General features: G+C 41.2%; 2 protein-coding genes across 3 annotated transcripts in view; one reads left to right on the top strand and one right to left on the bottom strand.

Moving 5' to 3' along the window:
* Positions 1-1,728, bottom strand: part of LY86 (lymphocyte antigen 86) — a 62,323-nt gene extending 60,595 nt beyond the window's left edge. Inside the window, exon 1 of the mRNA XM_003897010.4 lies at positions 1,517-1,728. Within this exon, the coding sequence (XP_003897059.1) occupies positions 1,517-1,652 (136 nt within the window). The 5' untranslated portion in view covers positions 1,653-1,728. The remainder of the gene's footprint in view (positions 1-1,516) is intronic.
* Positions 1,729-1,838: 110 nt separating this feature from the next.
* Positions 1,839-27,465, top strand: part of F13A1 (coagulation factor XIII A chain) — a 433,590-nt gene continuing 407,963 nt past the window's right edge. Inside the window, exons 1-2 of one of the 2 annotated variants that reach the window (XM_021936970.2) lie at positions 1,839-2,633; positions 2,756-3,186. The gene's annotated coding sequence lies outside the window, so the exon portion shown is untranslated. Of the gene's footprint in view, positions 3,187-27,465 lie in introns of both variants that reach the window. The other variant, XM_017957544.3, reaches the window with a different exon arrangement.

Raw genomic sequence — 27,465 nt, 5'->3', positions numbered from 1 at the left:
CATCCCACCAGGAACGTGAATTGTCTAGAATATCCATGTTGTCTTTACTACCTGCCTATCCGTCACTTAGTAGCTGTCTCATTTATTGGGTCCAAAAAACATAGTATATATAGGGTTCAAAATGATCTGTGATTTCAGGCATCCACTGGGAGTCTTGGAACTTATTCCTAGCAGACTGGGGGGACTATGGTACCTTAAAATGTGACTGTATGTAGAGATAGGGTCTTTATTTATTTACTTTCATTTATTTATTTATTTATTTTTTTAGACAGAGTTTTGCTCCTGTTGCCCAGGCTCAAGTACAATTGCACGATCTTGGCTCACTGCAACCTCCACCTCCTGGGTTCAAGCGATTCCCCTGCCTCAGCTTCCCAAGTAGCTGGGATTACAGGTGCGTGCCACCATGACCTGCTAATTTTGTATTTTTAGTAGAAACGGGGTTTCACCATGTTGGTCAGGTTGGTCTCGAATGCCTGACCTCAAGTGGTCCACCCTCCTCGGCCTCCCAAAGTGCTGGGATTACAGGTGTGAGCCACCACGCCCTGCTGGAGGTAGGGTCTTTAAAGAGCTGATTAAGCTAAAGTGAGGCCATGAAGGTGGGCCCTAATCTGATATGATTGTGTCCTTAGAAGAAGAAGAGATGAGGACACAGATGTACACAGAAGGAAGAGCACATGAGGAGACAGGGAGAAGATGCCACCTAGAAGCAAAGGAGAGAGGTCTCAGGAGAAACCAGCCCAGCTTCCACAGTTGTGAGGAAATAAATCTCTGTTATTTAAGCCCCCAACCTGTGGTACTTTGTTATGGCAGCCCTAGCTGACTAAGACACAGCCCATTTGGTTGGTTCTGACACTTCTTACCGCAGTTCACTGCATTTTCTTCACTGAATTGCAATTTATCTGTTGGCATATTGGGTTGGCCCGCTGGGGTGACAGGCCTGGCTTATGCACTTTTATTATCTCTAGCACTGAGAAACCCTGGCATTGATAGCTGCACGCGAAGTGTTTGCTGAATTCACGAGAGCTGCTCCTGCAGTGAAAGCTCTGCAAGTGTCCAGAGAGGGACAGGAATCTTCTCTTTGGGGAGGAGTGATCTTTTCACTTCACTTGCAAAGTACATCAGATGGGAAGGTAGCCGAGGTGTACAGTGTTGGGGAAGGGCCTACTGGAAGTTTCTTTCCTAATTTTCAACTGGTGAGATTTGATGATTTGGTCGACTCACTGATCATTTTGTTCTCTTTTGGGTTCTCTGGCGTTAGTAAATGACTGTATTTATATTCAGTTTCTCTGTCTTGTACCCTTCGTCGCTCTGCCATTCTCTCTTCCGCTCCCGGCCCCAGCCCCACCTCTCCTTCTCCCAAAGGCTCCCAGTGGCCCTCCCAGACTTGCTACAGGTGGAGAAAGTGTTCAGCTGCTGGTCCCCTCTCCCCTCACCCACCCCAGCTGAGCACTAACAGCTCACATCTGTGGGCCTTACTTTCCCCATAAACACACATGGGTGTACTGCAAGGGCTTACCGCAACTCTGGTAGAGCACTTCCAAGCCACTGTCACTGCAGACCGTGTGTGTGGGCCAGGCTCTCCCACCGCTGCCACCACTGCAGCTGGGAAAAATCAGAGTCCAGAGGAAGAGAGCAGCTGTGAAACCCTTCATGGTGAGGGCCTGTGTGGGATACACAGAAAAATAACCGGCCAAAAAAAGCCCGTGAAGTTTCTTCCTCTCCCCTCACCAAGGCGGTGGGATGTTCAGTTTCACTTCTCAAATTTTAGGCTCCCTGGGAACCACAGTGAGAAGTAAAAGGCAGTGAGCAGAGGCATTTGATACTGTTCCCCCAGGACCTTGAATCTACAGGTGAGGCTGGTCTATTCTAGGGTAGGATGCGTGTTGACTTTCTGCTTTCACAGGGAGAGGGGCAGTAGTGAGGCATGAACTTACCTCTCGGGGCTCCTCAAAACAGCCCAGGTGAGGTTGTAAACTTGGGAAAGGCAAAGCACAGGCCACCATCTGTTTCCCATCTCCAGCCTCCGTGTCTCTGCAGGCTTCCGATCCAGGCTGTGTGTGGACCAGGGACCTGGCTGCAGCCAGCAGGCAGCAGTTGATAGCAAGAGGGTTGCAGAATGATACTTGGAATCTGGAATGAGGCTTTGGCCCTATTGCCACTTTTGTCTCCTCTGGCTTTGGCTCTGCTCTTCAGTTTGGGATTTTCGCAGTGAATTGTCCAGCTGCAGAACAGACCTTGTTTTGGGAGCTGCAGATGTGGTCTCTGAAGTTGAGGCAGAGGCAGTAGCCCTGAGAAGTGAGCCGTGTTCTATTTCTGGGTTTGGCTTGGTAGAAAAGGCAGGAAGGGTGGGGAGGTGGGGCCCCCCTTAACGAGGCTGGTTTAATGGTTTTGGTGTTAGCGGGATCATTGACATCACATCTCACTTTCTCTTCAAAGCCAAGATTCTGTCTTCGTTCTTCCATGTATCTCCGTTCTGCTGCAGGACAGCGAGGTTTCTCAGTCTTGATTCCCCAACCCTGCCCCAGCTCCACCTTAGTGTAAGAGGACCAGAGTCAGTGCCAAGGTCAGCAGATTTCAGGAGCAACAGAAAACACATTTCCTTGGGAGGAACAGCATTTTTCTGAATGCACTAGGTAAATTTACTATTTCTGCTGATGGCTAATCAAAAATGAGAGTCAGCTCAGAACTTTTCTTGAAATAGGTGGAACTTAATTACCAATAAAGTAATTGGTAAATAATTTGGATTTCTTGACAGACATCAGAGAGTAGTCATTTGGAGAAGGAGCAGCTCTGGATTGATTATTTTTAGGTGCCTCTGCAGGTAAGTTCAGTGATGTTGGGTTTCAACAGCAGTTCTCCAAGCGCGGCCTAAGAAGATGACAGTCTCGGCTTCCACTGGGGGCTTGTTAGAGATGCAAATTCTGGGCTACTCACAAGACCTACTAAATCAGAAACTCTGGGGGCGGGACTCACCATTCTGGAGTTTCACAAGCCCTCCAGGTGTGCCTGATGCAGTCTCAAGCTTGAGAACTGCTGACTTTTACAGAACACAAAGCAAAGGTTGAGCCCCAAGGGAGTGGTGGGACGTTGCTCTAAGAGGAGACAAGGTAGCTCCTCTGGCCTGCGTGAGCAGAAGGCAGCTGTGCTGTGAGCAAGATCTTGGGAGATGAGAGTCTGAAGCTCATGGTGAGAGTGGGGGCCCTGGTGGAAGGGTGGTTGCCCCTAGTAGGTCCAGGATGGAACACAGAAGCTTTCCCTTGGGATATTTGAGTGCTCCAGCAGTTGTAAAGAGAGCTCTGAACATGTGAGTGAGGAGAGCAATTGAAGGTGAGACCTTCCTTCCCTGCAAAGTGCGTGATGATTGACACTGGAGGAGGAGCCCAGGAGTGCAGGGCAGGGAGCAGACAACCTGGCAGAGAGCTGTGAGCAGCTGTGGCAGGGAAATGGTCTTTCTGGCAGTCTGTTCTGCCTGCCATAACAGAAATACCTTAGCCTGGGTGGCCGAAATGACAAGCATTTCTTTCTCACCATTCTGGAGGGTAGAGGTCCAAAGTCAGAGATTGGGGTGCTAGAAGATTCGGTGTCTGGCGAGGGGCTTCTGGTTCACAGATGGTGCCTTCTGGCTGTGCCCTCACATGGGGGAAGGGCCGAGGGGTTTCTCCTAGGCTTTTTTATAAAGGCACTAATCCCACTTATGCGAGCTCCATTCTTATGACCTAATCACTTCCCAAAGGCCCTACCTCCTAATAACATCACCTTGAGGCTTAGGATTTCAATATATGAGTTTGGGCGGGGACACAAACATTGGCTTTATTGAAGAAACCGTGCCATCTGAAGACAGGGCTACGGATTTCTGAGAATCAAAAGACCTGGAAATGAAAGGAATCATAATTCAGGGATTGCACTAGGATTTAGAAATATTCCATATGGACCAATCAGGAACCTTGTGATCATGGTGACCCTAGGACAGTGGTCTTCAGGGCATCAGCATCAGCTGGGGGACTTGTTAACATGAGCAGATTGCTGGGCCCTACACCAGAGTTTCTGTTCCTCTATGTCTGGTGAGGCCTGAGAATCTGTGTTTCTAACATGTTCCCAGGTGATGCCAGTGCTGTTGATCTGGGGTTACATTCTGAGGACCTCTGGTTTAGCTTATAGAATTTGGTTGTGTGCAGAAAGTACAATTTAAAAAAATCTTCTTAATAAAATGTTTTGTTTTATGACAGATGGTATTTCATATAACCCATGTATAACACATCCAAATGGGATAAAAGAGTAAGCCACATTCTCCAAGGAATTCTACGTACTGGTTCTGCCTACTGAAAATGGGATTTGGTTGAAATCATTAGTCATGGCCCATCTAGTTCAGAAATCAACCCATAATGATGTCTTGAAGAGTTCTTTAACTAGAACCTTTATAAAGACAGCCAAAGTGTTCTTTGAGAATGTCCTGTTCCCTAATTATAGAATAAAATTAGAATCAGTTTATGATAGTCATTTAAAATATGGTTATGTCTATGTAATGGTAACCAAACATAAACATACTGTCAGACTTTGATGCTGACTTCTAATCTCTTAGCAAGCTGTAGCTGAAGAAGCCATGCTCTGGTCTCATTCAGATTTCTCTTCTACTTTTTGGACAATCCTCCTCTTCTTCCATGTCTCAGGCTGCTCTCCATACACACACACACACACACACACACACACACACACACACATATATATATATCCTTTTTTTTTTTTTTTTGAGATGGAGTCTTGCTCTGTCACCCAGGCTGGAGTGCAGTGGTGCAATCTTGGCTCACTGCAAGCTCCGCCTCCTGGGTTCACACCATTCTCCTGCCTCAGCCTCCCGAGTAGCTGGGACTACAGGAGCCCACCACCATGCCCGGCTAATTTTTTTGTATTTTTAGTAGAGACGGGGTTTCACCGTGTTAGCCAGGATGGTCTCGATCTCCTGACCTCGTGATCCGCCCGCCTCGGCCTCCCAAAGTGCTGGGGATTACAGGCATGAGACACCGTGCCTGGCATATTTTTATTTTATATTTTATTTTATTTTATTTTATTTTATTTTATTTTATTTTATTTTTTGAGATGAAGTCTCACTGTGTCACCCAGGCTGGAGTGCAGTGGCATGATTTCAGTTTACTGCAACCTCCGCCTCCTGGGTTCAAGTGATTCTCCTGCCTCAGCCTCCCGAGTAGCTGGGATTATAGGCATGTACCACCATGTGCAGCTAATTTTTGTATTTTTAGTAGAGACAGGGTTTTGTCATGTTGGCCAGGGTAGTCTTGAACTCCTAACCTCAGGTGATCCACCCGCCTCAGCCTCCCAAAGTGCTGGGATTACAGACGTGAGCCACTGCACCCACCCTTGCTTTCATTTTATAGAGGTCTTCTTGGAGATGGTGCCTTTCTTTTCTTGCAGAGTAAAAATATTCTTATCAAGATGACCATCCCTAAAGCTGTTCTTAAGGAGAAAATGTTTGTTTGAGGAGAGACTTTAAGAATCAAATGTGAGACTCTAGGGGCAGAAGTCCAGTATGTATGTAAGCAAGTAAGGGTGAAGCTGTGTCACAAGAGAAAATACAATACTCCAGGGAGTGAGGGGAGAAAAAAGAAAGGACTAGGGGAAAGAGAGGAGAGGAGAAGAGGAGAGGAGGGAGAGGAGGGGTAAGCAGGTGAATAGCTGGTACGGAGTGGAGGGAAGCAGCCTGCCAGCAGGTGGAACAAGCAAAGGTCCCTTAGGAACAGATTCTGCATTACTTCCTGTGCAGTGTGCAATGTGACAGCCCTCTCCTCTCTGTGACCCACAAAAGTTTAGAAGAGACTTAACAGCCAGGAATGCTCTATACGTGCGTGCGCATACACACACGGGAGAAAAGGCCAGAGCTTTATGCTTGCGTCAGTGTGGTGTGCAATAGAACTGAGGGCTGTGGCAATACGCCCTCCCTTGGGAAAGTGATTCAATAGCTGGGTGAGCATCCCACTTCCCTAGGACAGGGAAGGGGGTTTGGGCCAATGTAACCTACATTACATGTGCCAGTAGATGGCAGACAGTCCTAACTATTCTTTGACGCTACACAATGATGATGTAGCACTCTGTCTCCAGTGCAAATGTACCTTCCTCATCATTTGTATTCAGCTGTGGCTGTTCTCCTCTAATTTCCCTCAGATCTTTATTATATTAGGCAAAAATTTCCCTTTGCATAGCACTGCCACTTTGCTTTTTTCTCTGTGGCCTGTCTCTGAGTTTCTGCCACACTGCAGTGGGAAGAGACAGGTTTGATGACATCCTGCCTTTGTCTTCTAGATCAGGGGTCCCCACCCCCTGGACCACAGACCAGTACTGGTCTCTTAGGAACTGGGTGACCAGGAAGTGAGTGAAGCTTCATCTCTATTTATAGCTGCTTTCCATTGCTCGCATTACCGCCTTAGCTCTGCCTCCTGTCAGATCAGCTGTGGCATTAGATTCTCATAAGAAAGCAAATCCTATTGTGAACTGTGCATGCAAGAGATCTAGGTTGCACACTCCTTATGAGAATCTAATGCCTGATGATCTGTCACTGTCCCCCATCACCCCCAGATGGGACCATCTAGTTGCAGGAGAACAAGCTCAGGCCTCTCATTCATTCTGTATTATGGTGAATTGTATAATTATTTCATTATATATTATAATGTAATAATAGAAATAAAGTGCATGATAAATGTAATGCACTTGAACCATCCTGAAACTACTCACCACCCACCCTCCTATCCATGGAAAAATTGTCTTCCACAAAACTAGTCTCTGGTGCCAAAAAGGTCGGGGACTGCTGTTCTAGATTGAGTGCAACCTGAAAACTGCTCCCCTCCTGTGTAGGAGTCAGGAAACCATGCTACTTCCTGTGTAACACTGTTTCACAGCCCCCTTGACTGACTGCTGAGGTTTTACTTTTTAGTTAGTTTCAAACCCTGTGTTATATAGGCTACACAAATATTTTGTGGAATTGATGCCAGTCTACAGAGCTTTTCGGTAGAGTCTTTCTCACGATCTCTCAGACTTCTGGAAGATTCACTCCACAGAAAGTGTGAGATGCCCCCAAAGTTGCTTGGGCTCTTGATGTCACATACTCTGTGTATGTATTTAATAGAAATATATAGAAACCAACTATATGCTTTCTACACAGCTAGGAAAAATTCATCTGTCTGTCTACTTGCTTCAGGTTGTCCCACTCATTTATCCAACAAATATTTATTAAGCACCTCCAAAATGTCAGCTACAGTTCCCAGCACCAGGAATACAGCAAAACAAAGTTCTTGTTCTCATGGAGATTACCTTCTAGTGGAAAAAGACAGACAATAACATTTTTAGTACAATTGTTTAATGAAAGAGAAGGGACTTTGCTTTTTGAAAGGCTTCTTGGGTTTCCCAAGGAAAATTGGAGTAAGTGTTCTGAAATATTTTCAGCTGGCTGTTTATTGTGTATACACAATAAGCTTTTTTTCTTTGATTTGCTCCAGACTGGTAGCTCATCAGGGTTACCAATAACTGTTTGCTCCAATGGGCAAACTGTAGCAGGCCTATCTGGGACACTACCATTTCCTTATTTCCTTGTTTCCCCATTTGTTATTAATATTTCATTATTCTAAGGACATACTATGCAAAGTACTTGCTTTTCAAATAAGTCTGCATATACTATGGCAAACTACAAACAGAAAGGTTTTTGTTGGTGTGAGGAACACGTATGCTGGGCCAGGAAAGAGGTGAGCACTTATAGATCAGTCTGATCAATTTTCCAGTGATGAAAAGAGCAACACATTGCAGCATTCGATGAAGGTCAAAGAAATTGCTCTGAGCTTCAGAGAGGGGAGCTGTAGCATGAAAAGACTGACGACCATTGTATAAAATTCTTCTGCAGCATGGGACAAATTAGCAACTTGTAGCTACGACTCTGTTCCTCAAATTGAGAACACTCTCAAGATCTCACCTTGATAAGATTGAAGTGATTTCAGTAAGTCGAAGGAAAAACACTGGGGAGGGAACCAGAAATGGGATGAAGAATGCAAAGAGTTCTTTTACGTGCTATGAAGAAGGGGTACTCATTTGCTGTTGTAGGTAGGATCCCAGGCTCTGGCTTCACTGTGTCCCTCCAGTTCTGGCTAATTCCAGAACTTCTGGCTGCCATTATGGGATTTGCACTTGCCACGTTTAATCCAAAGTATTGGAGAGCCTGTTTTGCTCGACTGGCAGGTGGTATTTGGAATAAAATAATTTACTTTTCTCTGGATCAGACCCTTGGGGATGTTCGTGAGTTCTCTCTCCTGGCAGCGGCCGGCAGATCCACCCAGAATTCTTCTGAAGAGGTCTGATGAGGTCTTTCTATTTCAGAATTCTTCTGAAGATGTCTTCTAATTCCCTGAAGTGGTAAACATCCCAGCAGTAATTTTGACATACAAATAATGGCCTTTGAAGTAGCCTGTGTTTTTTCTTTTTTGGAATGAATAAGAATATCTGAAATGCACTTCTGTTATGTCTCAGTCATTCTTCTATGTGCTTTCCATGTATTCTTTGATCCATTTCATCCTCACAGCGGCCTTACAAGGTAAACACAGTTCTGTCATCCACTCCTTTCCCCACCTTCCTACCCAACCCCTGGCTCTGCAACTCTGAAATAAATTCCAAAGTCTTCCAAGTCTGCAGAGGAGGAAATTTTTTTTTAAAGGTAGTTCTTTTGGTGGAAAAATTTCATCTAAACTGATGAGACTGTTTATAGTTTTAATTTATCTCACCTGGGTGTAGTTCACTTTGTTTCGCGGCAGACTATCAATGATTGATTTGTGGTTAATGGGTACTGCACCAGACTCTGTTACAGGTGTTATAAAATGTAAACTCTGTCACCTTTCTAAAATCAAGAAATTCTGATTTATAAAATGCATCTGTACCCAAGGATTTCAGGGAAGGGATTCCTGGGCCTGTTGTATGATGATTCTTGTTCTTCTGATGAGGAAACTGAGACATACTGAGTGACGCATCCAAGATCACACACACAGTAGGGCCACTGGAGGTCAGACAGTGAAACTCCCATCTTAAGTTCTTGGTCTCTGAGAAAACGGCCTCTTTCCTACCACGCCCAGTGGTTTGCTTATCTTCTACTGCAGTGATATCCCAAAAATGACCCTCAAGCACTTGGAAACTGATGGGACTTGGACCATGTAGCTTCAAGAAGCAGGCCTGGCCCATGCTTCTGTCTCTCTCAGATGGAGGGAGAGAGGAAAGGGTGAGGGGAGGGGGCTCCAAGTGAATGGCCTGTGTGGTCTTGTAGGCCTGGGCTGAATCTTGTCTCTACTCTGTGGTATTGGTAGGTCACATAAGTTACATTCCCTTAATGTAGGTTAATTTACCTACAAAAAAGTCAGTCATAATCAATAAATGGTAACTGTTTTATTACTATTTTTATTTTTGGAGGAATCTAGATATCTGGAGGTGCCTTAATGCTGAAAACTTCTTTGTAATCTAGTGTGCAGACTCAGCTGGGGCCAGGTCCTCCATTGCGAGGGACTACATGGATGAACCTGTGTAATACACAATAGCTTCTCATTAGAAATGTAAAATAGCCACGGAAAACAGGACTCAGTTCAGAAGAGAGAGGTTTGGCAGATGGCTCCTGGAGAAGTCTGATAAGTGGTGCTTTTCCTGTCTCCACTGCACACGGATGAAAACAAAGGGTCAGATGATTTCACGGCACGCTGCTTCATAGACACAAATTGAGCTCTCTGATTTTACTTTGAAGCTTGGATATGTGGGCTCCAATTGTAAGGTTATTGATGAACAAAGTAGGCTTTCAGCAGAGAGTGGAAGGGGAAGCAATTTGTACTTTTCAGACAAAATGGTGCTTCATTGGCTGTGGCCTCTGCTCACCTGGAATTTGTATCATAAAGTCTCTGGTCCTGAGCTGTCATTTCTTGCCCAAAAAACTGGTTTTTCTTTTGTTACTGTTTTTGTTGTTGTTTCTTTGTTTTAGAAATGGAGTCTTGCTCTGTTGCCCAGGCTAAAGTGCAGTGGTGTGATCATAGCTTATTGCAGCCTTGAACTCCGGGGCTCAACTGATCCTCCCACCTCAGCCTCCTGAGTATGACACTAAAGGCATGCACCACCATGCCTGGCTAATGTTGTATTTTCTAGAGACGAGGTCTTGCTGTCTTGCCCAGGGTGGTCTCAAGCTCCTGGCTTTAAGCAATCCTTCTCCCTGCCCTGGCTCAACCTTCCAAGTAGCTGGGACTACAGGTGTGAGTCACTGCACTCAATCTTTGTTACCATTTGGAAGTAGGAGATTGGAAACTCCCCATCAAAGTCACTGAAAAATAGTATTTCTACTTGATATGGTTTGACTGTGTCCCCACCCAAATCTCATCTTAAAATTTCACGTGTTTTTGGAGGTAATTGAATCATGGGGGCAGGTCTTTCCATATTGTTCTCGTGATAGTGAATAAGTCTCAGTAGATATGGTTCTCTAAGGGGGAGTTTCCGTGCACATGCTCTCTCTTTGCCTGCTGCCATCCATGTAAGACATGACTTGTTCCTCCTTGCCTTCCACTATGATTGTGCGGCCTCCCCAGCCATGTGTAACTAAATCCATTAAACCTTTTTCCTGTATAAATTACCCAGTCTCTGGTATGTGTTTATTGCAGTGTGAAAACAGACTAATACACCACTTCATTCCACCCGTGTGTCACCGCCCTAGATAGGACTCCTCATGGTCTCCTGGGATCCACCATGGCCCCCTCCCAGATCCATTCTCCAGTCCACACCCAGAGCTATCCTGTCTGAAGGTGCATCTGCTAAGGGATGCCCTGCCAAAGCCTCTCAGTGCCCCCTGCATGTGACTTTGAGGCCTCGCGTGCTTTAGTCTCTTCCCATCCAGCCTCCCTGGCTGTGGGTGCTCCAGCCTTGCTGCCTGCTCTCCCCTGCCCTGGCATCTATAGTGCCTATCCTGGAATGCCCTTCCTTACCCCTTCTTTGCCATGTCCTTGAGAGTTCAACTCAGTGCTTGCTTCCTGAAGAAAGATGCTCTGTCAGGGCTGGGCAGCTCCCACTAAACTCAGCTCCTATAGCCCTGTGACCCTGCCTCTGCCTAGCATGGCTCAGAGTCAGTCATCTGATGAAGGTCAGACTCCTGCATAATATGCCAGGGAAGTTTTCTTCCTCCCCACCTTCTTCCCATCCTTCCTTCCTTCCTTCTCTTCCTTTTTCTTTCCACCCTCGCTATTGTGTGCCCTATGCCTAGCACATAATAGGTATTCGGTAAGATATTTTAGGCTAAATGGACAAAATATAGAGGATGAGGACAGCCCCACAAACTTGTCTTTCTGGCTGTGCCACTGGACCTCTGGATTTGGCAGGCAGGGCAAAGTAAGGTGGGGCAAGGAGCTTCCCTCCCAGGCGGTCTGGCCCCCAGGAAGTTAACAGAGTGTGGGTGTCGTCTTCCCCTGAAAGTAGATCACAGTTCCTTTTTCCTCTGTTTTTGCTTCTCATTCTTAAAGTAGTATATTCTAATTGAAGGATTTGGGGGATATACAGGCCAACCCTCCTCTGTGGGGCAGGGAAACTGGAGAGACAGGAAAAAAAATCACCCATAATCTCAATACCTAGAAGTCACTGTTATTTACATCTTGTGAAATATCCTTCCAGTACACACGCACACACACACACAGAACCATACTGTACCAACTGTATAAGCTATAACATATTATAGTACTTCCGTTGGTTACTTAGAATTCTCCCATTACTTGACTTTTTTGTTTGTTTTGTTTTGTTTTGTTTTGTTTTGTTTGAGACGGAGTCTCGCTCTGTCGCCCAGGCTGGAGTGCAGTGGCCGGATCTCAGCTCACTGCAAGCTCTGCCTCCTGGGTTTACGCCATTCTCCTGCCTCAGCCTCCCGAGTAGCTGGGACTACAGGCGCCCGCCACCTTGCCCGGCTAGTTTTTTGTATTTAGTAACTACATAGTATTCTGCTGTATGAGTTGACCACAACTTATTTAAACAATTTACATGTAGGCACTTAATAACAAAATAATAGGAGATGATGCTACAGAGTTGCTTTATTGCTCTATTTTTGTGCAGCCGTGCTTATTTTTCCATGTGATAAATACCTGAAAGTGAAATGCTTGGTGAAAGAATTACCAGATTTTTCAGGAGTTTGATACATGCTATTATGTTGTTTTCCAGATACACTGAAAAATTTAGCCATCCCATCAGCCACTAGACATTATAATTTTACAGTATTTTTTGTTAAACATTGTCAGATAAATGTTAGGTAAACATTGGTTCTCCTTATATTCACTTGGGGTTTCTTTCAGCACTAATGGAGTTGAATTTTTTTTTCACATTATTATTACTGGACATTTGTGTTTCTTCCTTAGTAAATTTCTGTGCAAGGCTATTGCCTATTTTCTATTATAAAATCAAATTTAAAGGAAAGAAACAAAAGGTAAGAGATTGCTGAATTTAAACCTTCATGAAAATTCAGTTTAACCAGCATTTATTGTTACCTCCTTTTTGCACAGTGCTTTTTATTCTTGGACAAACATTGTTACGATCTGGTGCAGTTAAAGAAAATCTTGCAACGAGATTTGTTTGAGACTTAAGTTTACTCTGTGGATAATGCCTGCTATTAATAAAATATACAGTGCTTATAATATATAAATAAAAAGAATTCTTGACCTAAGGTATTGCATTTTCTTGGGTGATTTGTCTATATTTGTAGATGATTAACTTGGAAGTCATGTGGGAAAAGGTGAATTCAGGTACATTGTTTTAGTTGTGACTGTTCAAGGCAAACACATGACTGTAGACTGCTGCTGCCGTTTCAGCTGCAACTTGGAGTACACGGTCTTCTGGAGAAGCTTCTAAATGTTTGGTAAAGGCAATTGAAGTTGTGTGACCAATTCCTTATATGTTTTTTTAAGTTTTTTATTTTTAAACACAGGTGTCACTCTGTTGCCCAGGCTGGAGTGTAGTGGTGTGATTATAGCTCACCGTAGCCTTGAACTCTTGAGCCCAAGTGACCCTCCCACTTCTGCCTCCCAAAATGTTGTGGTCACAGGCATGAAACACCATGCTTGGCCATCAGTTTCTTATATTTTGAACAAATACAAAATAGTATTACTCAACAATTGCTCTCTCCTGAGCACTCACCAGCAGAGGACACTATATAAGGGAGGCTGCATGAGGTGGGTGGAGTCGGACAGGCAGACCTGTGTCTGCATTCTGGTCTCACTAATGACCACTATATGACTTTGGCAAGTCACAGACTCTCACCAGCAAAATGAAGCTTATTAAATCCATATTTCAGATTTGAAAACAAAACAAGATAAAGATTGAATATGTATCAAAGTGTTTTATGTACACACACACACACACACACACACATACCCGGAGGCAGAGACTTAAGTTTACTCTGAGGATGATGCCAACTATTAATAATGTATACAATGCTTATAACACGTAAATAAAAATTAAAATAATTCCCGACCTAAGAATAAACACACACGACTTACACACACATACACACCTGGTAGCCTTCATTAGGAAATAATTCTCAGTCTCAATTAGAATTAGGGGTTGGCACAATATGTGAAGGAACACAATACTTTAAAAAATGCTAGTGAAGAAAATATCAACAAAAGAGTAGTTTCTAACAGTGTCGAATATGATTCAGAAGATTGGAGCCTCTTGGTGAACAAGTAGAAAACTACTCTTTAAAGTTAAATGAGAATGATTTACTTCCCACTCATTGGTAGACTAAAACCTACTAATTTTTGGAGAGAATGGCTGGATCAGAACTACATCCATAATTTTCCAGGCTGCTTGGCTGCTGTGTTTTGCCAAGGAAAAAGATTACACATCATAATACAGACACTTATATAGCAACATTTATATTTTTACCCTAGTGCTTCTGTCTGCTTTCTTATTTCTGCCTCATAACAGTCATTTCAATAGGCAGTCAGATATTACAGGTATGGCTTCTCTGTTAAGGAAAAGGTCTTTGTCATACACCCTTGAATCCTTTGTGTCTTGAATGGTGTCTGGACTATAGTTCACGGTATTAAGAGTTAGTTAACTGAACAATAATAAAAAGAAACAACTAACTTACCTTTTTGAGAGCTTCTAGGATGCTAGGCACTGTGTTTTACAGGGATTTGAAGCAGGTATTGTATAATACCCATTACACAAATGAGGAAACTGAAGTTTAGGGCCATTAAGTAATTTGTCTAAGGTCTCAAAATGGCAGAGCCAAGATTCAAATCCAGAGCTAATATCCAAATCCATTTTCTTAACTATAACACTCTATTGCTCCAAGTGAATAAATTAGCAGGGAAACAAGCTCTATGGTAAAGGAATAAATGCAGGATAAGAAAGATTAGGTTTTTTGTCCATGTTCACAAAGCTTACCATTCGTGGGTTGTAACTAAATGTCTTTGTTTGCATTACTCCATCTGCCTCGGCTTCCTTGGCTGTACCCTCTTCCAGCTGGAGAAGATAAGAGATTAATCTGTCATGCCTAGAAGTGTTATTTGTCCTATCTACTCTTTGCTTTTTTTCATTCCCACCTCCTTCTGGATTAATATAGTATTCCTTTGGTATTCTATTTTATCTCCCCCAGCAGTTTTTCAGCTATACCTTCTTGTTTTATGTTGTTAGTGGTTGCTCTAGTGTGTTGTCCAGTAGGCTAGCCATTTGCTACGTTAGCATGGGAAATACAGCTGAAATGAATTGAGATGTGTGGATGGTTTCATACACACTAACTTTTGAAGGGCTAATGTAAAAAGTGTAAAATAAATAGCTCACTAGTATTTTTTTATGTTGATTATATACTGAAGTTATAATATTTTGAAGATCCTAGGTTAAATATAATATTACAATTAATTTCCTCTATTTCTTTTATGCTTTTAATGTGGCTTCTAGAAAATTTAAAGATATATTCATGGCTTGTATTTGTGGTTTATATTATATTTCTATTGGACAGTGGTGCTCTCAAGATATTATATTAATAATATAATATAAGATATATTGTATTAGAATAACATAATAATACAAGTAATAATTATATAAGTATCAATAATTATATAATATATAGTGTAATAATTACATAATTAATGCATTAATTATATAATAATTATATTATAACATAATAGGTTAATAATAAGATATATTGGAATAATTAGAATATAATACAATAATATAAGAAACTTGCAATAATACATTTCCACTTAACCACTCCTATTTCTTATTCTATTGCATGTATTTAACTTCTACATATGTTGTAAATCTCACAATACATTGTCACTATTTTTTGCTTAACTAGTTATTAAGAATTGTGAAGTTTCAGAGACTTCATCCCACTTGCAAGCTAATAGATACCCTGTTGCTGTTTGATGGATGTTGACAGGAGACATGAGACTCCTGGGTCAGAGACAAAGGACTTTATTACTCAAAGAACAATGAGCAGCATGATCATCAGTATATTTGCATTGATTCCTCTTTCCCCTAAGTTCCACATGGGTGGTGTGATGGGCTCAGATACTACACAAGCAGAGGGTTTGTGATGAAGCTAAGGAACTCAGGGTCGAGTGCCTAGCATGTTTTGAGCAAGCAATAAACATTGCAGACAGCAGCTAACACGCCTGTCTTCCTATCATTAGAAAGGGAGTAGTTTCCTAGTATTTACACTGTCATTTCCTTGCTACTTAGTCACCTTTGTGATTAGCTACAGAAATTACTGCTTATCAGGAGGCAGATAAACTTTGAAGTCTGGCACAGGCTGCAAGAACTAGCATAGATGCTCATGGTGCATGGCAGACTGCCTCTTTCAACACAATCAATGGCCTTAAAAAAATGAACAAATGAGAAAAAAATGATTTCATATTTACCCATATGTTTACCATTTTTGGTGCTCTTCATTCTTTTGTGAGAATCCTAGTTTCCATATATTGTTATTTCCCTTCAAACTGAAGAACTTATTTTAATATTTTCTGAAGTGTAGATCTGCTGGTAATGAATTCTCTCAGCTTTTATTCAGCTGAAAATGTCTTTCTTTCACTTTTTATTTTTGAATAATTCTTTAACTGTATATAGAATTTCGATAACAGTTATTCTTCCAGAACTTTAAATATTTTGTTTTACTATATTCTGGTTTACATTAAATCTCATAAGAAGTTAAGGATTATTTTTACTTTTGTTCCTCTGCATCTAATGTTTCTTTTTTCTTTCATTGTTCTTAAAATTGCCTGTTTATTTTTGGTTTTCAGAAATTTGACTGTGATGTACCTTGCTGTGACTTTATCTGGGTTTATTCTACTTGGAGTTCTTTGAATCTCCTGAAGCTATGAGTTGAATTACTTACAGTTTGGAATATTTAAGGCTATTATTTCCTTAAGTATTTTTTTGCTATATTATTTATCTCCTCTCTTTCTGGGACTCTGATTACTTGTATATTAGACTGTTTGATATCATCACACAAATTCTTAGGTTCTGTTTTTTTTCTTCTTATTTATCTCTGTGTTTCAGTTTGGATAATTTCTATTTGAAATTCAAAATGTAATATTTTTTATTTTAAATAATATGTTTTCAGTTCCAAAATTTCCATGTGGCTTCTTTTGATAATGTCCATTTCTCTGCTGAGACCACTCATCTGTCCACTCATTATGTTTATATTTTTCTTAAAGTATTTAATTATAGTTATAATAGGTATCTTAAAGGTCTTTGTCAGTTAAACTTAATATATGAGACACCTCTTTGTGTTTCTATTAACTGATATATTATGGGTTCCATTTTCCTGCTTCTTTACAGTGTCTAGTGATTTTTTCATTCTATGCTGGGCATTGTAAGAGTTTGAATTATGTCAAGAGGTTGAATTATGTTGACCTGCCTCAAAGAATATTGAATGTTGTTAACATAGTCTTGTTAGCAAAAATCTTGGGTAGTGAACCCACGACAGCTCAGGTTGATTATGTTGAAATTTGATTTAGGCTTTGTTAGTGTAGGCCTAGCATAATCCTCACTATAGGGCTAAGAGGGGCTCTGTCTCTGAGATGTGTCTTGTCTTGGGTTTCAGTTGAATTCCTACAGTCTCTTTACTCTGGCTGATCAAATTCAAATGTCTCTCAATAATGAGTAACCTCCAGGATCTCTGTCAGTTCCCAATCTTTCTTTAGTTGTTCTTTGTGAGGCTTTGCAGAATTTTGCCCTGCATAGTGTAGAGTAGTATTTAGCCAAGGAGTCAGGAGGGCTCATGAAAATCCAGTTATCTAAGTATCCCCAAACTCCAATCTTTGTTTTCTCACTCCAGTTAGACTGCTGCTATGTTTGGGGTGCTACTTCCCTGTGCCAGGCCGAAAGTCAGAATAATGAGGATATAACTTTGTGTTTCTCTTATTTCAAGTATTAAAGCCCCATGCTGCCTGTTGTCTAATTCTTGAAAATAATTGCTTCATATATTTTACCCAGTTTTACAGTTGCTTAGGGTGGTGGGTAAGTTTGATGCTTATTACTTCCTCATGACAAAAAGCCCCTAGAAACCTTAGAAGATTATTTCATTTGAACCTAAGTCTGCCTGGGTCCCAAGCTGATCTTGCCCCTATACCAGCAACTGGCAGATTTCACAACTAAATGAAATAAGCAACTTTTAGTCAATAGGTGAGAAACTCACAGGTAACATCACACTCAACTGTGAAAGACTGAAAGCTTTCCCCCTAACACCAGGAAGAAGACATGGATTTCCACTTTTACCATTTCTATTCAACATAGTACTGGAAGTTCTAGCCAGAGAAATTAGGCAATGTAAATAGTAAAAGGCATTCAAATTGGAAAGGAAGAAATAAAATTATCCCACTCAGCAGATGACATTCTTATATGTAGAAAACTGTAAATATTACACAGATGCACACACACGTACACACCATACACACATGCACATACTGTTAATGAATTCAGTAAAGTTACAGAATACAAATAAGCACACAAATACCAGCTGTATTTCTATTCATTAGCAACATACAATCTGAAAAGGAAATAAAGAAATCAATTTCATTTACAACACCATCAAAAATAATATAATACTTACAAGTAACTTTAACCAAGGAGACAAAAGCCTTATACACTGAAAAGTACATAATATTTTTGGAAGAAAATTAAAGAAGACATAAATAAGTGGAAAGACATCTGTGTTCTTGGATTGAAGAACTTAATATTGTTAAGATGTTAATACCACCAAAAGCAATCTACAAATTCAGTGCAATCCCTATCAAAATCCTAATGACATATTTTGCAAAAATAGAGAACTCATCCTACAACTTGTATGAAATCTCAAGAGACCCCAAAAATCCAAAACAATCTTGAAAAGAAAGAACAAAGTTGAATAACTCACACTGCCTGATTTCAAAAATTACAACAAAGCTACAATAATCAAAATATGTGTTATTGGCATAAAGATAACATATAGACCAATTAAACAGAATAGAGAACCCAGAAATAAACACTCGAGTACATGGTGAATTTCAACCATGAATTTCAGCGCTGCTAAGACCATTCAATGGGGAAAGACAGTTGTTTTAGTTTCTTTTTTTTTTTTTTTTGGCAAATGATGCTGGGAAAACTGGATATTCATATGCAAAAGAATGAAGCTGGACCTTTACCTTATGCATATACAAAAATTAACTCAAAGTGGATGGAAGACCCAAATTTAAGATCTAAAAATAAAAACTCTTAGAAGAAAACATAGGGAGAAATCTTCATGACATTGCATTTGCAATGATTTCTTGGAAATGATACCAAAAGCATAGGCAAGAAAAGAAAAAAACAGACACATTGGAGTTCATAAAAATTAAAAACTTTTGTTGACCCTGTCAACAAAGTGAAGAGACAACTCACAGAATGGCATAAAATATTTACAAGTCATGTGTCTCATAGGGGATTTGTTTCCAGAATATTTAAAAAACCCTTACAACTAAAAAAAAACCAAACAATCCAACTCAAACACAGGCAAAAGGTGTGAATAAGTAGAAAGAAGATCTATAACACATTAAAACATGCTCTGCATCATTAGTCATTAGGGAGATGTGGATTGAAACTATGATGAGATACTACTTTACATCCATTTGGATGGCTAATTTTAAAAAACTGGAAAATAACAAGTGTTGACAAGGATGTGGATGTGAACTCTCTCAAATGCTGGTAGAGAGGAAAAAGGTGCAGCCACTGTGGAGAACCGTTTGGTGGTCCCCCAACAAGTTAAACATAGAATTACCATATGATTCAGCCATGTCACTGCTAGGTATATACTCAAATGAATTGAAAGCAAGGACTTAAACTGATACTTGTGCACCAATGCTTATAACATTATTCACAGTAGCCAAAAGGTGAGAAGGAAGTCAAATATCCATCAACAGATGAATGGATAAACAAAATGTGGTATATATATATACAATTGAAAATTATATAGCCTTAAGCAGTAGTGAAATTATGATACACTACAACATGGATGAACCTTGAAAACATTACGTTCAGTGAAACAAGCTAGACATAAAAGGACAAATGTCATATGATTCTACTTATATGAGGCACTTAGAATAAACAAATTCATAGAGACAGGATGGAGGTTACCAGGAACTTGGGGGAGGGGAAAATGGGAAATTGTTGTTTAATGGTTACAGAGTTTCTGTTTGGGGTGATAATAAAATTCTGGAAATGATGGAGATGGTTGCCCAACACTGTGAAGGCACTTAATGCCACTAAATTGTACACTTAAAAATGGTTAAAATGGTTTCTAAAAATTAGGCTAAACTAGGATTGCTAACTTTTTATTTTGCAACAAATGTCATTAGAAAAGAAATTCCATCTACTATTGCTATAATTGCTTTAAAAGAAAGGATAGTTTAACACCAAAAAAGGGATGAAAGATACAATCTTAAACTAAAGGAGTGTTCTTCACAATCAAGGCAGTTGGTAACCTCACACTGACATTTATATGATTATTTTTTGTTTGTTTTGTCTGAGTCTGGTAAAAATGTTTCATGTATCTGTGGGCAAAGCATTTCAGAACTACTTGCTGAGTTCAGGATACCAGGAACATTTTATAGCAGCAGAGAGCCCTGAGAGATTCTATACAACACAGTCTAAATTCTTTATATGATATTTGGGGTATATATACTATATATTTTATGCTGAAAATTTTACATGTAATATTCAAAACAGCCCAATATTCCGAGATATGCAGGGAAGGGGCGCTCTAGTTGCATACTTCTATAACATTTGTGTCTTTTAAAATAATAACCATGTAGCAATTGTGCAATTTATGAAGAAAATTTTAAAACAGTGTTGAATTATTTGGAGCAGGTAGAGATTCTTTCTTTCCTTCCTTTTCCTTTCCTTTCCTTTCCTTTCCTTTCCTTTCCTTTCCTTTCCTTTCCTTTCCTTTCCTTTCCTTTCTTTTCTTTTTTTCTTTTCTTTTTTGCTTGCCTGCTTGCTTTTTGAAATGGAGTCTTGCTCTGTCCTCAGGCTGCAGTAGAGTGGCGGGATCGCAGCTCACTGCAACCTCCGCCTCCGGATTCAAGTGATTCTCTGGCCTCAGCCTCCCGAGTAGCTGGGACTACAGCTGTGCACCACCAAAGCCAGCTAATTTTTGTATTTTTAGTAGAGATGGGGTTTCAACATGTTGTCCGGGATGGTCTGGATCTCTTGACCTTGTGACCCACCTGCCTCAGCCTCCCAAAGGTTTCTTTCATGTTTAATGTCATTTTTTCAAACCTTAAAAAAAATCTGCAGGATCTTCAAAGTCAGATTCCTGGTGTAGCATCACAATTATTGTTTTTCCTTAATTTTTACTGTCCATGACAAGAGGAAATTTGAGAGCGATCAGCTTTTTTGATTTTTGCAAAAGGGAGCTGTTTTTCTGCTGTAGTGAGTTGTCTTTGACAGATTAATATAACATGTTAAAACATATATCAAGGAATATTTAAACAAATCAACATGTCTGTTAAAATGTAAATTGTGGACATACATAAATATTTCTTCCTTTATTGAACAGGAAAAGCACATCTCCCCTGACCATACCTAAATGTTTGAATTTTTTCCAAGGACAAAGCTGGAGACAGTTGGCAAAAATGAAGGGCACATACATGAAGGAATTACTGCGTTTTATTTGCTTAACCTCAAGTGTGCCGGTGGCTTAGCCCTTTGGGGTGAATGGCAGAGCCGAACCTTTTCTGGGAGTTCAGATATGAGGTCATCAAATTTCTGATGGCTCTGAATCATATCTGCTAGACTTTCTCTCCCTAGAGACAAGGAAATCCTGTTTGTATTGAATATATATATATTTTTTTTCCAGAAGGTCAGCTGCAGCAAGGAAAAAGAGAGGAAATAAACTGCTTTCTACAAACTTTTTGCAACAGCCTTCATATCTAAGACTAAAGACTCCACTTAATTCAAACTGGGAACAGATTTTAAAATGTCAGGGACAGCTGGGAAGTGATTCTTTCAAAGTCCCAGGGCTCAAAATACTTGTCAGGCTAAGAGAACAAGGAGAAAGAGGCAGTACTCCAGCTGTTCAGATAGAAATTGTTGCCTCCCAAAGATTCCCTTTAAAACAGGCCATTCCTCTTCTTGCTCCCCAGCCAGCTCTCTGGCAGACCTCTTCGAGTTCCACTCAGCGTTAGCTTCCATGCTGCAAACTTAGAAGCTGCTCTCGACTCTACCTCTCATTCCTCACATCCTCAGTGTGGCATGTGGAAAGAGGAGGAACCAGAAAAAAAAATGTTTGTGAAATTCTGGCTTGAATCTCGTGCCTGGAGGTGAGTCTGTGCACGCAGTCCCCGATCCTTATAAGTGCACGAGGATGATGACTTCTGTTTTCCCAGGGTTGTTTGAGGATTCGGTGAAGCAGTCTATGAAAACGCATCTGTTGCAAAGTAGGCATGCAGGACATGTAAAAAACAAATGCACACACAAACCAACGCTTCCCTTATTGCATCATTTCTCAGCTCCACCCCTCCTTTGTGTTCTCGCTGCCTCTCCAGCCCTGGCCAGTGCAACCTTGAGCTTGAGCTATGGAATAACCTTTGGTCTGTTCCTGCCTGGAGCCTCTTTCCAAGCCCTGCTCTGGGTCACAGGACAAGGTACTCTGACCCACACCTGACACTGGTCTTTCTATGCACAGAACCCTGTGCATGTTCTTTTCTACTTTTAGGATGGCAGCCAAAGTCCTTGGTCTGGAATTGGCTTTCAGAGTTAATTTTCCCAAAGCTGGTCTTCACACCTTGCTCCTTGGGCCTCCTCGTTTACAGGGAGGATAAAGGTTTGCCTTCTCTTCCCTTTATAAGCAAGTCACGGGGCTCCCATCTCCACCTTTGTCCGTGCAGCTCTTCCTTGACTTCCTTGCCTTTCCTCTGCTTCACAACTACTTTCCATGGACTTTTCCCAACTATGCCCTGGAAGGTCACTCTTCTCTTACTTCCATTACATCAGCAGAATGGCTTGGAATTTATCAGAGGTCACACTCTGTTTTGTATAAGTTCTGGACCCTTGTCTGGATTAGAGCTCCTTGAGGTATTGGCATGTGCAGCTTGAGACCTGCAGAACCTAGCATTGCTTCAGAGGGGCCATAAATCCAGGTTAACGAGGAGGAACAGAATGGGATAGGTATTCCCCTGACCTGCCCAGGAACTTCCCTGATGCTTGTAGCCCTGTCTTGGATAATTGTTCACTGCTATTTGAATATGGGCTTTACTGTTCATTTATTCTTTAATACATTTTTATTAAGCACCCACTGTGTGTTAGGCACTGTGGTAGGCACTGGCAATGCAATAGTGAAGAAAGCATTTCCTAAGTCCTTTTCACTTTTAGAAGCTTCATTTCAAAATTACTTGGAGAAGGGTAGGGGTGAATTTAGGTTTTGTAGAGCCTAGCACGTTTATAATTTATGGGCCCCCTTGAAAAAAAATGCAAAATTTCAAATACAAATGAATATTTCCATTCAATGTTTAAAATGATAAAATACATAAAATATTATTAAATATTATTAAATTTATTAAATTTAAAACACTGGCCAATATCACAAACATTGAAAAATACATGAAAAAGCATTTTAGCTAGTTATCTATGTAGTTTTCCTCTCTAAGTACTTGTTTCTCTTAGATATTTTTGGCTTCCCTCTCTTCAGATGAAAGTTTTGTAATATTTTCCTAGAAAGAAGCTAGGAAGATAATTAAGTCTTCCCTCTCGCATTGTTGATGGAATTTGTTATTATTGTAACTGATAGTTTACAACAAATGAATTTTTAGTTTCCCAATTAGTTATGGGTAAATTTTCAGGAGTAATGTCAAATTTGGGCAAATGTCTACTGAGTTTCCCTTATACAGTAATTATAAGATTCAAAGGCTTTCCAACTTTTCTCCTATACTAGTTAATCTCTAAAAAATCTTCAAGTTGGATCTGAAAACCAAATACTACATGTTCTTACTTGTAAGTGGGAGCTAAACACAGGGTGCCGTGGACATACAGGTGAAAGCAATAGACAGTGGGGACTCGCAGAGTGGGGAGAGGGGAGAGGGACAGGGCTGAAAACCTACCTCATGGGCGCTATGCTCACTCCCTGGGTGGTAAGGCCATTTGTACCCCAAACCTCAGCATCACACAATATACTCATGTCACAAACCTGCACGTGCAGCCCCTGAATCTAAAGTCAAAGTTGAAATTATTTTTAAAATAATTCATTCTCTTTACACATAGGGAAAAAAAGACAATGGTTTGTTTATCATTGTTTTAGCTGAATCACCAACAACATTTCTAATAGGAGAGAACTTCCGTTTTGCCGAGGTGCCTGTAAGGACTGAAACCTCCACTTGCAATGATACAAGCCTGCTGACTGGAAACATTCCCACAGATTCCATTCCAAACCTTGTTTCTCCCCACCCCACCCACTGGTTTCCGAGGGTTGGTGCTATGGACAGACTGTAAGGCATGAGCCATCTGGTCAGTGTTGGTGCATCAGCAGAATGGGTGGTAGGACCATCCCAGAAGCAACTCCTGCACCAGAACCCCCAGCACACAAAAGTGACTGGGAATCACAAAAATAGACACCTCTTGACCAATCGAATGGATGCCCAATACCAATCTCCCTTTAGCATCATCCCCAAAATACCTTCAGCCACTCCACACCACCAGATAGGTCCTGGAAGGGGCCATGGGAGTGAGGGCTTGGCAGTCGACTTCATCCACTTCACAGTAAGTCTGCCTGTGGCAAAGGACAGAAGTCAGCTCTGGGCTTATTGCCATGGACTGGAGGGACTGGAGTCCTTCAGAATGGTGGTCCCCAGAGTGAGAGTCATGGGCCAGCAGTGTCAGAGTCACCTGGAGCTTGTAAGAATGCAGATTCTTGGGCACTATCCTAGACCTACTGGATCAGAACTGAGATCTTCAGGTGGTTCTGTTGCATACTAAAGATATAAGGATCATTACTTTAGAATTATATTATCCAATATGATAGCCACTCTCCATATATGGCTGTTAAAGTTGATTAAAAGGAAATAAACAATTTCTAGTCCTCAACAGCCACATGTGGCTAGTGGCTGTCATAGTGTACACTTAGACATAGAGCATTTCTATAATCACAGAAGCTTCTGTTGGACAGGACTGTTTAGAATACATGCCACCCAAGTGTGCTTCCACCTCAAACTCCTTCCCACTATGGCCAGTTATATGGCTAGCATTATATAGCATATATTCAACTATATCATCAACTATGGCATGATCCCACTTTATCAACATTATCTATTTATATGTGAACGTCTCCAGCTATAAACTGTATGAATTCCAGGACCCTGGGTTGTTCATCTTAAAACCTGCAAAGCCTGGCCTTGAGTCTAATACATAATGTTTGTTAAGTGTATGCTTATGCCATAAATACCTCAATGAAATATATCAAGATATGTTATCAAATGATGCAGAAGTTTTCCTTTCTTCTGTAATTCTAATTCATATATTTATCTTGTGTTATGTAATGCCCTTTTTATCAATGCTCTGGTTTGGGGGAGACTAAGTCCACTTGCATTTGATGAAGGCCACTGGCCTCGAGTTTATACCTTTTGCTGCAAAGGGTAGGGAATATTACCCACTATGGCTATTTGGGAAACATATTCTCTGGCAAAATAATCTCTCTGTCTTGCAGAAGCCCCAGGTTGTTCCTGAAATAACAGAGGCAGGGAAAAATACTGATGATAGTGCCATTCACTCAGTAACACCAAGATAAGAACCAAATTATTCTACCTACTTAAGTCATTTTTATTTAGCTCACAATAGGAAGATAATTTAATTTCAGGAGATTTGAAACATTGATTGAGCAGTGAGTCCCTAAGGCGTTTATTAGACAAATGAGACCAATGAAGAAGAAATATGTTTTTCATCTTTAAATTTCCATAAAAGATTTATAGCCAAACTTGGTAGAGTTGATTTTAAAAATGTAACAGTTCCCACAAAAGTGGACACCCCCAGGATATGGTAGTTAAGGATACAGCAGAGGAGCTGACAACAGGTGGCCTTGGGTTTTATGATGTGTCAGTACCTCTCTTGCCTGCAGTCTTTGGCCTGAAGCCCAAGGTGAGAAAGCCAAGGGGCAGCCATGGCTCCAGTGTACAAGAGTATTTCACTTATTCATCATAGCCGTGATTATAGAGTGTACTGGCTATGCATGATTATTTTTCCTCCAGGAAGAAAGAGATGTAAAAGAATTTTAAAATTTGATTTTAATAAATGTCTCAGGTTGGGCTTAGTGGTGATGAGATCGCACGGGGATTTGTCTAGTGTATTCCAGCCTTTCCCAGCATCTAATGATAAGGAACAGTGTCAGGCTTCTGTTTTCCCCCCACCCCACTAGGCTTTATTTACACTAATCAAGCCATATCTCCTTGACAATCTCATTCCATTCGGCTGTCTTCCAATTCCAGCCACATTTATTTACCTGTATTTTGCTTGCACCGAAAGTGTGGGAATACAGGTAAGGACAACAGGTGGAGAAAGCTGGCGGGGGGCAGGAAGGAGAATCCCAGGCTATACCCAGGCTGGGCCCATATGGGACTCCAAAGAGATGAGGCAGAAGAGGACCCCTGATCAGTACTACTCAGGTAGGTCTCCTCGCCCCTGGTCTTGGCAGGAAAGTTTAGGGTTTGCTCATGCTGGGGCCCTCGGTCAACACCTACCCTGGTTTTAGCCCAGGGGCTTCACTGCTGCTCAAATCTGAACAAGGAGCCAATTTAGCTGCATTTCCAGAAAGTATGTCCCCTGATTTCAAAGACAGGAATCTGGACCCATTCGTAGGTGATGGGAACTGCAGTAGAAGAGGTGTGGATTTTAGGGCAGGAAGACCTGGTTTCAAAGCCCAGCCTTGCCTCTTAAAGGCTTTAACTGAACTACCTAACCCTCAGTCTCCCCATTTGTAAATGGTGAGGTAGTATAATAATAGTTATTGAAGTTCATAACTTTGAGCATCCCCTTCTCAGCAACTGACAGGACTACTAGGCACAAGATCAACAAGGATATAGAACATCTGAATGGCACTATCAACCAACTGCATTGATTGACATATATAGAACACCTGCCCAACAACTGCAGAGCACATGCCTTTGAAAACTCCCATAGAATGTTTACCAGGATAGAGCATAATATGGTTTGACTCTGTCAAACCCAAATCTCATCTCGAATTGTAATCTCCACATATCAGGGGGGGACCAGGTGGGACATGATTGAATCATGGGGTTGGATTTCTCCCTTGCTGTTCTTGTGATACTGAGTGACTTGTCATGAGATCTGGTTGTTTGAAAGTGTGTGGCATGTCCCCCTTTTTTCTCTTTGTCTCCTGCCACTGTGTGAAGAAGGTGCTTGCTTCCCCTTCACCTTCTGCCATGATTGTAAGTTTCCTGAGGTCTCCCAGCCATGCTTCCTGTTAAGCCTGTGAAACTGTGAGTCAATCAAACCTCTTTTGTTCATAAATTACCCAGTTTCAGGTAGTTATTTATAGCAGTGTGAAAATGGACTAATACAGAAAATTGGTACCAGAGAAGTGGGGCATTTCTGTAAAGATACCTGAAAATGTAGAAGCAACTTTGGAACTGGGTAATGGGCAGAGGTTAGAACAATTTGGAAGGCTCAGAAGAAGATAGGAAGATGAGGGAAAGTTTGGAACTTCCTAGAGACTTGCTCAATGGTTTTGACCAAAATACTGATAGTGATGAATAGTAAAGTCCAGGCTGAGGTGGTCTCCGATGGAGATGAGGAGCTTATTGGGAATTGGAGCAAAGGTCACTCTTGCTATGCTTTAGCAAAGATATTGGTGGCATTGTGCCCCTGCTCTAGGGGTCTGTGGGAAGAAATTTATTGGCAGTAAAGTGTTCAAGATGTAATCTGGCTGCTTCTAACAGTGTACAGTCATATGTGTTC

Source organism: Papio anubis, chromosome 6, assembly GCF_008728515.1.
Source record: "Papio anubis isolate 15944 chromosome 6, Panubis1.0, whole genome shotgun sequence".
NCBI classification, from domain to species: domain Eukaryota; kingdom Metazoa; phylum Chordata; class Mammalia; order Primates; family Cercopithecidae; genus Papio; species Papio anubis.
The sequence above is the reverse complement of the archived record's forward strand: the minus strand, read 5'-3'. Positions and strand labels throughout refer to the sequence as shown.